The following is a 17,589-nucleotide window of genomic DNA, read 5'->3' as shown; positions in this document are numbered from 1 at the left end:
CCAAAGGCAAATCCCACTGGCTCTCAGGGGAAAGCTACAGAGAGGGGAGAGGTCTTTGCTTTGAATCCCAAGGGATTCCAGGAGCTGTGGGGATGCGGATTCAGTGGCACTGGGGTTTGCCAGGGCACTGCGAGATGTGCAGTGTTTGTCCGTGGCGCTCGAACTGCGGTTTGTGATGCAGCTCTCGCTTTGGAGAGCCTAAAACCGAAATGAGAAAACTGAAATGGGCTCGAGGGCTGGGCAAACTGCAAGCTGCAGGTGCTGGAATTATTTACGTATTTATTTATTTATTTAATATCCTTTTTAGCATATGAGGAGTTTAAGCCCTTGTTCAAGCTGAGCCTGAGTCCCTGCAGGGCTGGTGGTGCCCTGTGGGCTGTCCTGGGCTCATCCCTTTGCACACCACAGGGACTCCAGGGGTGTGATGTGCAGGGGGTGTAGGGCCAGGACCCAGCAGCATCATTGCCCCTTTTCGGTGGCAAAATCCCACTGTATTCCCAGAGCCTGTGTCTCACAGGCCACCTTGGGTAGTTATCACAGGCATCTGTAGTAATCTCCCTTGCAGTCTCCCAGCCGTCCTCATGCTGCACTTGAAACACGGAAATTGCCCCAAGAAAAGAAATCTCTTTACAAGATGGGCCATCAAGGCAGCAGCCGCAGCCCGGAATCATCCCACTCAGCAGGGTAATCTATTCAATGCCCGGGATTTATTTTTAACATTCAGCTCCGCAGTCCTTTTAACTCGAGCAGGGAAGGGAACATTTTGATAACAGCAGCCTCCAGGTCAAATGTGATGAGAATTCATAACTCGCCACACAGGGGTTTTGGAAAACCAACCAAGCAAAACAATTTCCCGGAATGAGCCGATGAAGATGCGTGTTTCTCGTCACAATGTCATGCACAGAGCACGGAGGTGTTGGAGTGGCTCCTCATTCTCTGCCCACAATTTGCAAATAAAATGCCTCCCGGGCTGTTTTAAATCTGAAGGACGATTGCGAGCACGGCTTCGCTGGGCTGCTCATAAAGACCTGAGACATCGGATCTGGCGGCCATCAAAGGAGAAATATGAATCCAGTAATGGGAATGTCCTCGTGGTCCCAACTCTAATCAAAGCAAAGCCAGGGGTTTCTGCTTCAGGAGAGTGGCATCAAGATTTAAAAAGGAACAGAGGGGCTCCAGTCCCTGGTCAGCGCTGGAGGAGCAGCAGGGATGATTTACAGGGGCATGGAGTGGCAGAACAGGGGGAATGGCTTTAACTGATAGAGGTTAGATGGGATATTGGGAAGGAATTCCTTCCTGTGAGGATGATGAGGCCCTGGCACAGGGTGCCCAGAGAAGCTGTGTCTGCCCCTGGATCCCTGGAAGTGTCCAAGGCCAGGCTGGATGGGGCTTGGAGCAACCTGGGATAGTGGGAGCTGTCCCTGTCTGAAGGGTACAGGAGCACCACTGGGTGCCCCCCAGGACTGGGATGACCCAGGTTAGATTGGAAGGATCCCCCTGACCTGTCCTGGCCGTGGAGTCCAAGGGGTGTGAGCTCCAGTGGCAGGGGCTTGGAACAAAATGAGCTCATCCTGCACTTGAAAAATGGAACCAACCCAAACTACTCTGGGCTGGGAAAAAACCAACAACCAGAATCCTGAAAATCTCTGGGCTGGGAAAAAACCAACAACCAGAAGCCTAAAAATCTGTCCAACCCAAGATTGTGACAGAGCTTCCAGGGAGCAACGTTTTCTTTCTGTTTTCTTTTCAAACGACCAGAGTAAATTGACTGCACCTGTCTGAGAACAAGACACAGGTGGGAAAGGTGGGAGGAAATGTGGAGATTGAGCACTGTAGTTATTTTGATGTCAGTGCTGGTGTCTCCTGAGCCCTGTGGGGCTGGGCTGGGCTGGGCTGGGCTGGACATGTGTGTTCCACCTGAGCCCCACGAGGCTGCCTTATCTGCAGGCTCGGGAACGTGGCCCTTCCAAACCGCGGATATTTGCTCTCCATTCCCTTCTTCCGCTCAAATTCCATATCTGCAGGGAGGCCCCAGGGGCTGCCACTCACAGCAAAGTGCAGGGACAGCAAGAGAAACTGGGAATGGGATTGGAAAAATTAACATAGAATATGGAATCCCAGAAAGGTTTGGGTTGGAGGGCAACTTAAAGCCCATTCAGGGCCACCTCTGCTATAGGCAGGGAGACCTTCCACTCTCCAAGATTGTTCCAACCTGGCCTTGAGCACTCCCAGGGATCCAGGGGCAACCACAGCTTCTCTGGGCAACCTGTGCCAGGGCCTCCCCACCCTCACACCCAATAATTTCTTCCCAAACTCCTGTGCTGTCTTGGGAACCCAGGATGTGATGAGAAACCCTGTGCAGCTGGAATGGAAAACAACAAAATCTGTTATTCAGCATGGGAAGCAGCACTGATGGGAACAGTCACTGCTTTAATATTTAATTTGATGAGATCCAGCTCTGAGAAATGGATCAGGAGCTGCCACAGCTCCAAGCACAAGTTCAGCACTGGCAGGGAATTTCCATGGGGTTTGCTTTGCTCCAGACTTATCTGTATTCTGGAAGGGTGACATGGAATGAGGCTCATTAATTATCCCAGCACACAGAGCTGTGTTTCCTGCCATTCCCTTCAATCAATCAAGCTCTGAGCACTTTCAGGGCCTCTTGGACATTGGGTTGTCATTCCAGCTCTGTCCCCTTGGCTGGAATGGTCCCTGCATTGCCAATCAGGTGCAAGCAGGTGTCATTTCAGGAGGGAATTTCCTTGTGTCACCAGACAGTGTGGTGGAGATCCCATTCCATCCTGCCTCTTACCAGCAGGAACTCCCCATGGCTGTATGGCCTCATGTGCTGCTGGGATTGGGAGGGGGAGCTGTGCCGGGCACAAGGTGGGTCTCACCAAACATGGCCCTTCTTTGTCCTTTTGGGTCTCACCAAACATGGCCCTTCTTTGTCCTTCTAGGTGGATCCCGTCCCTTTGCTGGGACTGAGGCTGAGCCAGCAGCAGAGCTGGTTTTCCCCTGTGCAGCATCCTGGTATCCCCAGAAATCCCTTTGCATGCTCCAGAAGGTTTGGGTGTCCTCACCAGGGAGCTGGGCTTTGCAGGAGTCCAACAGTCACCGCCAGGGCAAGAAAAGGTGCTGGAAATGTAGATTTGTCAGGACTATAATCCAGGTAGGTCATAATTCCTTCCTTGTATGAAACCATCTGCTTTCTACTCTCATCTGCTTCCCTCTGGCCTATCACAAGACTCCATCCCTGCAGGACACAAATCCCTCACATCACTCATGGTTGAAGTGTTAGCAGATGGGATGGATTGGGAAAAAGCCTTTGGCATGCTGATGTTTTAGCTTTGGGTGACAGACCCCAAACTGAAATCACAACCTTCCCTCTGTGGCACCTCCTTGGGCACCTAATTCCATGGGCACATTTGGCTCCACAGATTCCCTGGGACAAGCACGTGTTGGAACAGCACTGCAGTGCTTGGGAGCAGTTTCCCACACCAGTCTGCCCCAGGGGTGCTCTTGGGGCTCCTTGCTTTGCTGTGGTGACCCTTCCCACCCGCTCTGTCTGGGTCCTGCCCTCTCTGCCAAGCCCATGCCTGCACCATGAGACACAGCTGCCCATCCCTTCTCCAAGCCCCCTCCTGGTTCCCCCTGCCTGGCTGTGGCCAAGGAGGTGGGACCCCAGATCTTCATCCTGGGGGGAAGAGCCCTCTGTACGCACAGAGGGGTTGTCACCAGTCCTGTCACCAAGCTGCCTTCACCTTTCACTGTCCAAAGCCTCATCCCTCCATTTCCCAGTCCTGCTGAGCAATAACTGGCTCCTCCTTTTGCTCTTCCTTGTCTCTCCTTAGCACCCATGTCGGAGGCACGCCCCCAAACGCTCCAGGAAAGAAAGAATGTTGAGGAAAATCCAGATATGCCTCTGTTTCTGCTTTGTCTCGGGCATTTTGTACGAGATCTCCCTCTTGTCCAGCTGTGTCTTCTCCTACTTGCCCATGGCCCAGCAGTACCTGACGCCTGAGCAGGTGCTGAACCTTGGCAAAAGCATCATTTTCCTGGAGACCACGGAGCGCCTGGAGCCGCCGCCGCTGGTGTCGTGCTCTGTGGAATCCGCCGCCCGCATCTACCAGGACAGGCCCATCATCCTCTTCATGAGGGGGCTCACCAACGAGACAGCCCTGGACATGAACACCAGCTACGCAGCCTTCTCCCTCTTGTCTTCCATGAAGAATGTCTTCCTTTTCCCTCTCCAGATGGAAACCGTCTTCCAGGAGACGCCCCTGCTCCAGTGGTACAACCAGGTGAGTGTTTAAAAAAGTGGAAAACACTTCAGTTATAACTAGAGGTGGGGAAAGGCTTTAAAAGGAGTGAGGAATCCAGGACTGTGTGAAATTAGTTTGTTTTGGTTGGGAACAGATTCATTTTGGCCGCGTTCTGCTGTGTATTCATCTCTCTGTTTATGGCGTACGTGATCGGCCTTATCTGGAGAATCGGATTTTTGGCAAAGGAAACATCGGTAAAAATAGATTGCAGACGTGTTTTGAGAAAACAGCCTTAATAATCTTCCCCAACAGAAGCTGGTTGAACAAAATGTGCTGCCTGAGCACTTGATAGAGCTGCCTCACTCTGACAAAGCGCACAGGAGATAAGAGATAGGGGAGAGATTTCAGGTTCTATAGCAGCAACATGCAAAGCCAAGGTGGGATCTGGTGAGCCCCACCCTGGAAAACGTTCCTCGGGCAAACTTCCCACAAGTAGCTTTGGTCAAACTGCTTGGGCAGGGCAGGCAGATTTTCTCCAAAGTCTTTCTTATCCTGAGAAAAAATTACTCCAAATGCCAACAAACGCCAATGAAAAGCCTCCAGCCTGGTTCAAAGAGCTGGGAGGGATCTGGGAGTATGCTAAGTGGGTTGTGTCCCTCTGAAATAGCAGGAATGACTCACAGTGGTGTTGGGTTAACACTGTAGGTGCCATCAAACCACCTGGGAAACATTCCTGCATTGCTAATGCTAACAAAGCACTGCTCTGCTGTCACAGACGTCTTTTATGAAAAATCCTTTCCTTAGGATTTTTCCTCCTGAGAAACTGAGAGGCCTCAGGAACAAAATGTAAACAATGGTTATCTGCTGCTGTGGAATGCAACAGGTGCATCTGTGATTGGTCTCATGTGGTTGTTTCTAATTAATTGCCAATCACAAGTGAGCGGGCTCAGACAGAGAGTCTGAGCCACAAGTCTTTGCTATCATTCTTTCTTATTCTATTCTTAGCCAGCCTTCTGATGAAATCCTTTCTTCTACTCTTTTAGTATAGTTTTAATGTAATATATATCATAAAATAATAAATCAAGCCTTCTGAAACATGGAGTCAGATCCTCGTCTCTTCCCTGATCCTAAGACCCCTGTGAACACGGTCACACTCTGCTCCTTATCTTATCACAGTAAATCCAATGGCTGGAGGCAGCCAGGGCTGTCAGTGCCATTTGCAGCCATGAGGGTTTGCACTGAGGGTTTATGGTGCTATTTGCAGCCCCGTGGATGGCTTGGATCCATGCCTTGCCTGAGGCATCAAGTCTCACTTTTCCCATTCTGCAGGTGGTCCCGGAGCAGGAGAAGAACTGGGTGCACGTCAGCTCTGACGCCAGCAGACTGGCTCTCATCTGGAAGTACGGGGGCATCTACATGGACACGGATGTGATCTCCATCCGGCCCATTCCCCAGCAGAGCTTCCTGGCCGCGCAGAAGTCGCGCTTCTCCAGCAATGGCATCTTCGGCTTCCCCGCCCGCCACAAGTTCATCTGGGACTGCATGGAGAACTTCGTCCTCAATTACAACGGCAACATCTGGGGCAACCAGGGCCCCTTCCTGATGACCAGGATGCTCAAAACGCTCTGCAACCTGACGGATTTCCAAGGCACCGAGGACCACAGCTGCCAGAACATCTCCTTCCTCAACCCGCAGCGTTTCTACCCCATCCCGTACCCAGCCTGGAGCCGGTACTACCAGGTGTGGGATAAAAGCCCAAATTTCACCCACTCCTACGCGCTGCACCTGTGGAACTTCATGAACCGCAACCGCAAGGTCGTGGTGGCCGGCAGCAACACCCTGGCTGAGAACCTCTACAAAACCTACTGCCCCAGCACCTATGAGGACCTGATCCAGAATGCCAAGCACAGGGATCTCCCAGAGCCTGAGGAGGTGGAGTGACATGGAGTAAGGAGGAGAAGGGTGATCATTCCAGCCAAACACAATCCCCACTCGGTCGGTATCCAGGTTTGTAGGAGAAAGAAAGAACTTTCCATAACCACCACTCCTATTCCCTTGGGATGCTGAGGATGGTGGTGGGTATCCGTAAGACGTAGCCTCCAAGGACTCCTTTGCCTCAGTTCTGTTTCCTGATAGGTGCTCATGCACCAAACCTTCCCAAATCTGAGAGACTTTGAGCCTGTTCACAAGCTTCTCCAAGGGAAAAGCTCCAAAAGAGGGGGATGGCCTCCCAGGAGCAATGTTGTCTCTGCTCTTCTTGGAACTAGCAGCAGCTTCCCACGTCAGAAAAGTTGGAAGCACAACAGACTTTGGACTGGAGCCTCTGGGGCAAAAGAGGAGAAACCTAAACCAGTGTCTTTCCCTGGTGTTTTCCTCACATGGACTTTACACCCTACGTTTTTGAGAGGGACTTTCAGAATGAAAATAAAAGAGTTCATAAACCACCACTCCTCTGAGCTCACTTCTCCCTGAAAAATGAGTCACATTTTCCAAAGGTTTGTACTCCCACACTTTTACTTTGTGTTTTGCCAGGAAGTGGCTGCTCTGCCCCATCCTCCCAGGTCAATCCTGGCTGTAGAAAGTGTGCCTGGAAAGGGGATGCTGAGACACCAAGGAAGGATAGGGATGGTCCTCCAGGTTCCCAAATCCCTCTTAAATAAATGGATTCCAATGGACATGAGGTGGTCACCCACATCCAGCTGTGCAAAAATCCCATTTAATCCCAACAGGGCTCCCAGTGAGCAATCCCCTTCAGATTCTCTCTTTCCCAGGAGAATGCCAATCCACCCGACTCTCTAAAGAGAAGCCCAGCTTGCAGATCTCTGCTGAGTCTCCCTGAACAGCTGGTTTTAACTCAGGAGCAGAAAGGTGGGGATCTGTCCCCGTCATCCAATGTTTGCCGTGTGCACAATGCTATCTCCTGCAAACACAGCAGCTGCTGAGCCGGCTGCAGCTCAGAATTTGGGGTTCAGCAGGACAAGGGAGCCCTCTGCACACAGGGTTTGTGTGCTCCTGTGTTTGGGCAAGGGGCTCCTCCTTGCCCTGTGTCCCCCCAAAGTCACTCCAGTGTAAGGCTAGGTGGTGCCAAGCCAAGTGCTGGTGATTGTTGGAGCAGGAACATGACACAATGGAATATTTTTCCCATGTTCTCACCCCTGCTGTGCCCCCCAGGAGATGCCTGTGGATAGACATGGACCCACATCCAGGCAACTCTGGGAGCATCTGCTTTGTGGATGTCTGCTCTCAGCTCAGGACGCCTTCCACCGTCCCAGGTTGCTCCAAGCCCCATCCAACTGGCCTTGGACATTTTTATGGATCCAAGGGCAGCCACAGCTTCTCTGGGCAATCAGGAACTCACCACTCTCACAGGGAGCAATTCCTTCCCAACATTCCATCTAAATCTACTCTTTGAGCATGGATGAGACTGTGCCCATGGCCATAAGAAACCCACAAGGTTGGACAGGGCTTGGAGCATCCTGGGATAGTGGGAAGTGTTCCTGCCCATCGCAGGGAGTGGAACAGGATGGGCTTTAAGGTCCTCTTCAACCCAAACCAGTTTAGGATTCCATGATTAAATTATCAAGGGAAATAACACCAGAAATGACTGAAGTTGTGTCTTGTCGTGGCCAGTGAGAAAACCCAAAATTGTCACCAGCAGACTCTGTACCTGGTGGCACATCTTCTGCCCTTTGGAAGACATCCCAGTGATGAATAAAAATCCAGAGAGCTTCCCTGGCTGGCGAGGGGAAGAGGTGGCTGCAAACCCACTTTGCCACATTCCCACCTTCTCATTCCATATTTGCCTCAGCTCCCATCCTGGGCAGCAGCCCTAGGCCACGAACACCCCAGGAAAAGAAAACAAGTGAAATAATAATATTGGAGGAAAAAATAAAAAAGAGGCCTTGGCTCATTAAGAGCATTTAAGCAGATGTTTAACTCTAAGCAGCCTTAAAATATTTGCTGAGTTTAGACTAAGCCTAATTTCAAGCCCCATTTCAAGCCCATCCAGTGATGTTTTAATCTATTTGGCACTCATTAAAGTATCACATGAATATGTCAGCAGGAGTCACCCACCGGGGCATCATCCATCAGAGCAGCTCTTTGAATTCCAGTTGAGAGCATCTTTTCCTTGTCATCAGGTCTGAGTGACACGTGGGGTGTGACAGGATGACACCTGATGGCCAGGGGATTGTGTGTGGGAAGGAAAAGCTCTGAGTTGGCCCCTCTCAGGTATGGCCAGCTGAGGGGACACAGCTCTTGGGGAATCTCCGTGCTCAGTCTGCTCTCTTCTGCTCTGGTTTTGAATGCATTTCATAATAATATTCTGCAAAGAAAGGAAAAATTGCCAAAAATTACCAAAAAATGATCCATGATGCCCAGTCTGTTTCTGTACAGATCCAACTGCTCTCAGCAAACAAAGCTGAAGGTAATGATCTCATTTTGAAGTGAATCAATTTGGATGTGGATACGTTTTTCATAACTTCCATCCCTTCAGAGCACAGTCTCTTCTCTGTGTCCCTCTCTAACAGCCATGGAGTCCCCACAAGGAGCTGCCTGTGCTTCCCCTTGTGTGAGCCGTGGACTGGACACTTCCAGTTCTCCCACTGCCAGCACAGCTCACAAACCAAAGTTGTCCCTTGGCATTGCAGCCAGATCCCAAAGGAATGACATTTCCATGAGATTTCCAGTGAGTTTCACAGCAAAGGAATGGCCTTGCCTCCTTCAAGCTATGCCAATGGTTATCTGCATACAAACAGGGCCTGCTGTGGATCCTTCACTGCAGTGCAGGGGAAGGAAAAGGGGGATTTCTGCTCCCTTATGCAGGCAGAAAATAAAATAAAACCAGTCCTAAACCAGGGATGGCTGTTGGCAAACACCCAGGGAGAGCATTGTGACCCCTTTGACATCCTCCATCCAGTGGCCTTGAGGGCAGATGTGGTATTTTCTGAGATCCCCGTCAAAAGAAGGAATGATGAATCTGACTCCATGTTCTCAGAAGGCTAATTTATTATTTTATGATCTATATTATATTAAAGAATACTAAACTAAACTATACTAAAGAATACAGAAAGTATAGTTACAGAAGACTAAACGATATTAATGAGAACTCGTGACTCTCTCTCCAGAGTCCAACACAGCTTGGCACTGATTGGTTATTAAGTGAAAACAATTCACATGTTGGATAAATCTCCAAAGCAGCACACATTCCAAAGCAGCAAAACACAGGAGAAGCAAATGAGATAATATTGTTTTCCTTTTCTCTGAGGCTTCTCAGCTTCCCAGGAGAAGAATCCTGGGCAAAGGGATTTTTCAGAAAATATGACGGTGAGAGTCAGAGGTTGTTCTCCAAGGCGTGGTGCCAGAGCTGGGTCCATCCCTGTCCCCAGAGCACCAGGATGAAGCTGGCTTTGGGCTGGGGGTGTTGTGAGTGGGGATGGCATAGTGCTGGGCAGAACTGCTGGGGGCACAGGGGGGATGAACCCCCTGGTCCTTTGGCTGGGCAGCTCCATCACCAGCACTTCCTCTTCCCATGGCTAAACACCCCCAGTTCCCTCAGCTCTTCCTCATAGGATTTATGTTCCCAGCCCCTCTCCAGCCTCGTTTCCTCCTCTGGATGCACTCGAGTGTCCCAATATCCTTCCCAAACTGGGAGGCCAGCACTGGACACAGCGCTCAGGGTGTGCCCTCACCAGTGCCCAATACAGGGGCAGAACCATCTCCCTGCTCCTGCTCTGCCTCCCCAGCAGCCTTTCTCCCTGAGGGTGTGGAGGGCCCTGGCATGGGATTTCAAGGGGACATTCACCGTCCCAGCCCTCTCCATGCCAAGAACATCGAGCGGCTGTTCCTGCGAGCATCCCCGAGCTGCCGGCAATGCAACACCACCACCTAGCACCGAGCAGAGCGCCTGCAGGGACACGGGCAGCCCGGGATGCTCCATCCGCCCCTGCTCCACAGCAGGGCAGCGCTTCTGCTCCAAAAGCACCTGGAAAAAAGCAGCGACTCGATGATTTTCCCCGTGAATGTTTCCTGGAGATGTTTTTAAGGAGCATCCCTGTGGTGGTGTTCACAGGCATCCCAGGACAAGGGAAGAGATGAGAATATTGACTCCATGTTTCAGAAGGATGAATATATATTATATTATATTATATTATATTATATTATATTATATTATATTATATTATATTATATTATATTATATTATATTATATTATATTATATTATATTATATTATATTATATTATATTATATTATATTATATTATATTATATTATATTATATTGGTATGTTAAAACTATACTAAAAGAATAGAAGAAAGTATTTAATCAGAAGGCTAGGAAAGGAAAAGAAAGGAATGGAATGAATATCAAAAGCTCGTGACTCTTAGACAGTCCAAGCCAGCTGACTGTGATTGGCCATTAATTAGAAACAACCACATGAGACCAATCACAGATGCACCTGTTGCATTCCACAGCAGCAGATAACCATTGTTTACATTTCGTTTCTGAGGCCTCTCAGCTTCTCAGGAGAAAAACTCCTAGCAAAAGGATTTTTCATAAAATATGTCCGTGACACATTCCTGGGTTTGTTTCACTGCATGGCATGTCCCCCTTTCCCTGGAAGTTATTTGGCAATGCTGAGGGAGTGTGGGAGGCAGCAGAGGTGCCCAAAGGCAGACCCACACCCCCCCTTCACTTCTCAAATTTTACATCCCCAGGACATTCCTGGTCACAAAACCCCTTCAAGTTGTAAATACCTCCCATGAGAAAATGCTGCACATACCCCACAGCCTGAAAATTCCCAAAACCCACTCTTCAGCAGTCCTTTCCTAAAGCAAACATGGGCTGTATCTTGAGAAATGATGGGTGTCAGGGATCTTCCCTGGCATTTGGACAGGGCTTGGAGCTCGAAGGATGCTCTGAGAGATGGGTGGTGCTGCTGAGGGCTTGTGCCTTGTCATCCTGGGGGATGACAATGCCAGGCTCATCTGCCTCAGGTTGTGAAGAGAATTCCCACTTGGACCTGCAGGAGACTCCAGGCTCTGGTGAGGCATCAGCAGCAGCCCAAGGAGCACAAATTCCCTGCTCTGCTCCACCTGAGGGGATGCCTTGGGAAGGCTGACCTAGAACGGAGGCTGGACAGAGTACAAGAATAAAGAAAGGATTTATTAAAAGGCCTCAATGGATCCACCTTGGGCAGCACAAGAGCCCAGCCAGGGTTGCACTCAAGATGAACCAAAATGGTCACAAAATGGACAGCTGATCACAGGGTCTCTCACTTTTATAAATTCTGCTCCATTTGCATATTGGAGTTAATTGTCCAGTTCCAGCTTTAGCCCATGCAGTCCCATCCTGCTTGTTTTTCTCTCTTCATTCCATGTTGTTTGTGCTCTTGGGCCTGAGATTTGGATCATTTGTCCTTGGTCCCTGTCACCTTGGTTTTTTAAGATTTTTAAAAAGTTTTCTGATGTTGACATTCTTGTAGTGAACTTTCTCACACACTTTCTGTAAATAACTCATTGTTTTGCATTCCTTTATAGAGGAACAGAAAGTTGATGGGCTGTTGGTTTGTCCAGTGTCATTGGAGAGGTGGCACTGTCACCCTCCAATCCACTGTCACTTTTAGAAAACTATAAATTTTAGAGTCAGAAAATAAGCTACCCTTTTTTTTTTCACCTTAAGAACAGCGGTGTGAGCTTGCGTTCTTTCGTGTCCTACAGTGACAGGTCCCAGCTAGAGAAGGAATTGTTTATCTCCCTACTCTGTGAAAAGAGCTCTCCATCCCCTAATATGAAGCTCAAAAGTACACACTAAAGCAGGACATAATCTAAAAAATGGTGTAATTATAGTGGTGGCAGTGTCAGAATTAAATTGCTTCTTGCACAGAAAAAAAAAAAAAATTACAAAGATTTTACCCAAGGAAGGCCTGGCACAAACAATGGGAAGATTTATTTTTCCTTATTGCAATAAAAATGAAATTACAGGAAAAAATAGAAATAAATTCATCAGCAAATTCAAAATAAAATAAAAATGAGGATTTGGGTACAATTTTCTAGCCATGGAAGTCAAGGAATGGTCTCTGTGTGGTGTCCTGATGCAGCAAGGGTGTCTGCCCCTCTTGGCTCTGATTTTTGGAATTGCTTTTTAGGATCTCTCCAGCAAATCTGCCTCTCCATGTCTGTCAGCAGTGACCCGGAGCCCTTCCCTGTGGATCGGTGATGCCGGGGAGGGGACACACGGTGGGGACAGGGAGGTGGCAGCGCTCTGCCAGCAGCCACTGGATGGTGCCACAGGACCAGGAACGAGCAGCAGCTGCTCCGCATCCCCCAGGGCTGCTCTGGGCTCTCCTTTTGGGAATACCCCAGTGCTGGGGCTCTCCCGAGGGTTGGGACCTGCCTGGTCAGCCACCGAGGAGGATAAATGACATTTCCCAGGTGTGATTTCTCCTCTCCCTTCATCACACAATAACAATGAGCAATACCAGGGGATGATAGTGCCAGGAGCCTCGGCAGCTCTCCCTGGGCATCCTTAGGGCATAGGCACCACCCAATTCCCATGGGATGTGGCATCCCACAGGCTGGGGGCAGCCCTCCACACTGGACACACCCGTCTGTGGATTCCTGATGCTTTAGCAGCTTTCCTTCTCCTCATTTTCCTCTTTCTCCTCATTCCTCACTCTCCTCCCTGCCCAAGCTCCAGAAGGTGATGGAAAAAGCCTCATTTTCTGCTGCAGGAGGAACCTGGCCTGAACTCACTTGGATAGAAAACCCAGCCCCAGCTGCTGTGTCCTCCCTCCTTTCCTTTTGGAATCAGTGGGAAAATCCAACCTCAATGATGACTCTTTGCACTGTGGACAGGACAATGTCAGCTTGACCCCTTCCAGACCTCATCTGTGTAAATTAAGCTAATTCTCCTAATTCTCTCTGTATTCAGGACATTTCTAGCAGTGAATTTATGAACTTGGTCTCTGCAAAGTATGAAATTTGGGAAGATAAACAAGGAAAACTGGCACTCAATTCCGCTTCTCTTTTCCAACCCACTGGAAAAAATTGGGTTGGAAAACTTCTGGTTCAGACTCTTACCCTGCCTTATTTCCCACATTTCCAGGTGGCTTTTAACATTAGGAAGCAGGACACACCCAAGTGAGGCTGAGCAGAACAAGGGGAACAAACTTAATTCCTCTGGAAAAAGAAAAAAGAAAGTTTTCTGAACAACTGTTCAGAAATAGGCAGAAAACCCCTTTTTACCTGTAAGAAGTTCCAGGTGGCAGTGAGAATTTGTTCCATGGAGGGGCTGACAGGAAACCCTGGCTGGGCACTGGTGCTGGCACCATCCAAAACTAATGGGAGAACAAATTCCTGCCCCAAAGAGCAAACAGGGGAAGGAAAAGGGCAGAAAGCAGGAGCTGCTCTGCCCTGTCGACGTGGCAAAGCCGGTGCCAAGGCAGGTGCCTGCTCATTCAGCTGCCAGCAAGTGCAAAAATCACTTTTCTCTTGGGTTTCTCAGCAGTTTCCCTGCCTAAGGTGCTTTTGGTGAGCTTCAAACACCAAGTCCCAATGCTGGTGGAAAAGTGGGGGAAACTTCTCCTAAGTTTGGGAAAGTCCAGAAATAACTGAGAGCCTTGAGCCAAGAGGAAGGTGGCATGTCACTGTTGTATTTTCTGGAAAAATCCTTTTGCTCAGGATTTTTCTCCTGGAAAGCTCAGAAGCCGCAGAGAAAAAGGAAAACAATAATTATCTGATTTGCTTCTCCTGTGTTTTGCTGCTTTAGAATGTGTTTGGTCATTGTTTACCAAGAGGTGTTTCATTGGTTTCATGTGAATTGTTTTGACTTAATGACCAATCAGAGCCAAGCTGTGTCGGGGCTCTGGAAGGAGTCACCAGTTTTTCATTATTATCTTTTTAGCATTGTGCAAGTATCCTTTCTGTATTTGTTTAGTATAGTTTAGTATAGCATTCTTTAATATATTATAGTATCATAAAATAATGAATTACCCTTCTAAGAATATGGAGTCAGATTCATCATTCCTTCCTTTGTCTGGGAACCCTGCAAATACAACGGTGGCACTCATCCTCTGATCGGTGAAGGAGCTGAGATGTGGGAAAAGAGCCAAAAAGAGCTTTTGTTCCACACGGGGCATCTCGAGCCAGCATGTTCTATGGGAAGTTGGGGTCAAATCCATGCTGTTGCTGTGCCCTGCCAGCCCAGGTGGTGCAGGGTGGTGGGTCAGGCTCAGCCCATAGGCTGGGAAACACTGTTTCCCACTGAAATCTGGGAAATCCCAATGAAATCTGACAGGGAAATCCCTGTCCTTGCTGCTCAACCCCCAGAGGCTTTGCCTCAAAGTCCAAAAATCCCGGGGTGGTTTGGGTTGGCAGGGACCTTAAAGCCCATCTTGTTCCACCACCAGGAACATCTTCCTCCAAACTTGCTCCAAGCCCTCTCCAAGCTGGCTTAAAACAACTCCCAAAGTTTTGTTAAGTGATGGATGATGCAATCCTTGCATCCTGCTGGGATCTGGAGGAGCAGGGCCTGTCCCACACCCCTGGTTTTCCCTGGGCATGGTTTTCCCTCAGTCCTCACCCCTCTGCCCTGCCCTGGGTGTGTAACTCCATCCCTTCCAAACTGCTCCCCTTAAAATCCCATCGGTTTTTATTTTCCTCCTCCTAATTTTGTAAGTGTTTGACTCAGCACAACACAGAGGGGTTTCCATGGTCTCCACCAATTGCTGCCACCTCATTTATCCTGCCAGAAGTGACTCCTTTGGCTTTATCCTCTCTGGAGTCTCTGGGAACAGTAAAACAAAGCCCAGAGCCAGCAAGATAAAGATATGGCCAACTAAATGAAGGAGAAATCACACAAATCAGTGTGGGTTTGTAGGTTTTGTTTTTCCCATTGACTTTTTCTTGATGGGCTTCTCTTACTGGCAATACTTTTATAAATCATCAATATACAAGGGAATATCAGTAAAAATTCAACTCACAGCACTAACAAGCTCTGAATGCAGCGCAGCTCTCCCAAAGCTGAAAAAAATAATAAAGGAAAATAAAAATCCTATCAAATTTATTCAGCTGGAATATCTCACCCAGAGAGCCATTCTCCCATCATATTTGGGGCAAGCACAGTGTCATAAATCTTAGTGCCATTAATCCATAGACTCATTCATCTCTGTTCAACTCCATAAAAGCAATAACCTTGTCACTATAGGGAGGACGATTGGGCTTTTAATTGCATATAGATTTCAGGAGAGTTCTTATCTCCTAGTCCAATTTGTAGCTCCAGTTTTTTCCCTTGGTCAAGCTCCATGCAAATCCAGCATGCTCTCACATACTCCAGATGTTGCAGGGGCTTGGAAAGAGCCTGTTCAGAGCTGTCAGATAATGCACCCAGGCTCAGCTTTATTAGGCAAGCCTAGATTTAATTAGCTCGTCTGCATTTTTCACAGGATGACAAAATTTATGGAAACAAAGCCCCAACAAATGTCCATGAGTTCCCTGACTCGTCTCCCTTGGTTTTACAAGTGCTACCAAACCCATCCCTTGCAGTTTATGGTCAATAAAGGCAAAATAGAAGCTGGGAGAGGGTTCTCTTCCCTCCCTCACCAGGAACAACAGCTGGAAACTCTGGATTTACTCATGGATTTACTCACAGGGCCATGTGTTCTGCAGCCTCTGAGATCTGGTTTTTTTCCAGGCTTTACTCAGCCAAGCAACTCCAGAGGCCCAAACCTCCCTTCTGCTGTGCCATTGGTCAAACCAGCAAGCCCAGCTCAGCCCAGCAGATATGGAACTGCTCCTCCCAGCCCACAGCCAGGCAGGAGGGATTTGGTCCTGCCCTGTGTGCTCCACACGTGCTGCTCCTTCCCAGTCCCATGTGATGGATCTCAGAGCCCAAACTCGCAACCCTGAGGGTGAAGGGTCTCCCTGCAATGCATGGAGTGGGAAGCAGAGGCTGTGTTTGGGGTGGGTGGCCCCAGGATGGTCCCCAGGCAGCACCTGGGCAAGTGTCCCCCTTCCCTTTGCCCTGGGGGCTGTGGATGTGGCTCAGGAGTCTGTGTCCTTCACATGACAGCACTGGGACACAATGAGCTGTCACCAAGACACTGGGTCATCCTCAGGGTGCTTCTGGGTCTCTAAGTCCAAAAAATAATTAGGGTATCACAATTATGGTTTTTTAGCCTGCTGGGCTGCAGAGGAAAGCTTGAAAAAGGGAACTTTGGCCTCAGTAAAGACACAGAGATTTCCCAAGGAGATAATTTTGTTTTCAGGGCTCCGAGGAGACATCAGCCCAGCTGAAAAGGGAATATTTGAGTCTGTGTCCAAGACAAGGAATCATAGAATCATGGAATGGTTGGAAGAGACCTTTAAGTTCATCTGGTACCACTCCTGCCAGGGGTAGGGACAGCTTCCACTATCCCAGGTTCCTCCAAGTCCTGTCCATCCTGGCCTTGGACACTTCCAGGGATCCAGGGGCAGCCACAGCTTCTCTGGGCAGCCTGTGCCAGGGCCTCAGCACCCTCACAGCCAAGAATTTCTTCGGTATATCCAACATAAATCTCCCCTCCTTCCGTTTGAAGCCATTCCCCCTTGTCCTGGCACTCCATGTCACTGTCCATGGCGAACATTCTCTCTCCATGTTTCTGGTTGGCTCCTTCAGGCATTGGAGGGCCACAGCTTGGTCACCCCTGGTCTCTCCTCCAGGTGAACACTCCCAGCTGTGCCAGCCTTTCCTCCCAGCAGAGCTGCTCCATCCCTCTGCTCACCCTGGTGCCTCCCCTGGACCCTTCATGTCCAAACCCTGAGTTCTCCCAGCAGCAGGAGCTGCAGTTCCGTGGCTGTGGCTGCGGATTCTCCTGGTGCTGTCACTCCCAACAATGATGTTCACCACCCTCGGTGGTGCTGAGAACAAGATAAGGTCCCTCACGGCCACAAACACAGGAGCAGCTGTAACACCAAGTGTAGCTACGCCACAACCCAGCTCATAAATAAATGATTCTCTGCTCGGGAATGGGATTTTATTCCAGCGGAGTTCACTGCATTAAAATATTTCATCCTGCGAGTTTTCGGCCGAGGCAAGGAAATGAAAACTGATGCTGGAAGATTAGGAGCCCAGTGAGGGCAGGAATTCCTGGATACAGCTCTCTCTCAGCTCCCCATAAGGCTCCTGGCCCTAATCTTGTCATCTACACGCCTGCACACATCAAAGTGTGACCGAGAGATAGCCAGCTCGGGGACTTTGTCGCATCATTTGTGTAGCAGAAAAATAAAATGTAACTTTCAAAGCTGTTTCCTTGGGATTTTTTTTTTTTAGTTCTAACTCAGCCGTAA

The 17,589-nt window shown here is 49.1% G+C and overlaps 1 protein-coding gene across 1 annotated transcript; it reads left to right on the top strand.

Moving 5' to 3' along the window:
• Positions 1–2,983: 2,983 nt before the first annotated feature.
• Positions 2,984–6,206, top strand: A4GNT (alpha-1,4-N-acetylglucosaminyltransferase). The gene is made up of 3 exons (XM_063167399.1): positions 2,984–3,172; positions 3,855–4,304; positions 5,595–6,206. The coding sequence occupies exons 1-3, from the start codon at positions 3,056–3,058 to the stop codon at positions 6,204–6,206; spliced, it is 1,179 nt and encodes a 392-aa protein (XP_063023469.1). The 5' UTR covers positions 2,984–3,055.
• The last annotated feature ends 11,383 nt before the right edge of the window (positions 6,207–17,589 follow it).

Source organism: Melospiza melodia, chromosome 12 (genome assembly GCF_035770615.1).
Source record: "Melospiza melodia melodia isolate bMelMel2 chromosome 12, bMelMel2.pri, whole genome shotgun sequence".
In the NCBI taxonomy this organism is placed as follows: domain Eukaryota; kingdom Metazoa; phylum Chordata; class Aves; order Passeriformes; family Passerellidae; genus Melospiza; species Melospiza melodia.
Note: the sequence above shows the minus strand (reverse complement) of the source record. Positions and strands in the feature narration are given on the sequence as shown.

What these genes read in the sequence shown, in the direction of transcription:
- A4GNT (XM_063167399.1), top strand. Translation starts at nt 3,056, where the DNA reads ATGCTCCAGAAGGTTTGGGTGTCCTCACCAGGGAGCTGGGCTTTGCAG. An exon ending in TTGTCAGGACTATAATCCAG is followed by an intron (nt 3,173 to 3,854) that starts GTAGGTCATAAT and finishes GTCTCTCCTTAG; the next exon opens with CACCCATGTCGGAGGCACGC. An exon ending in TGCTCCAGTGGTACAACCAG is followed by an intron (nt 4,305 to 5,594) that starts GTGAGTGTTTAA and finishes CCCATTCTGCAG; the next exon opens with GTGGTCCCGGAGCAGGAGAA.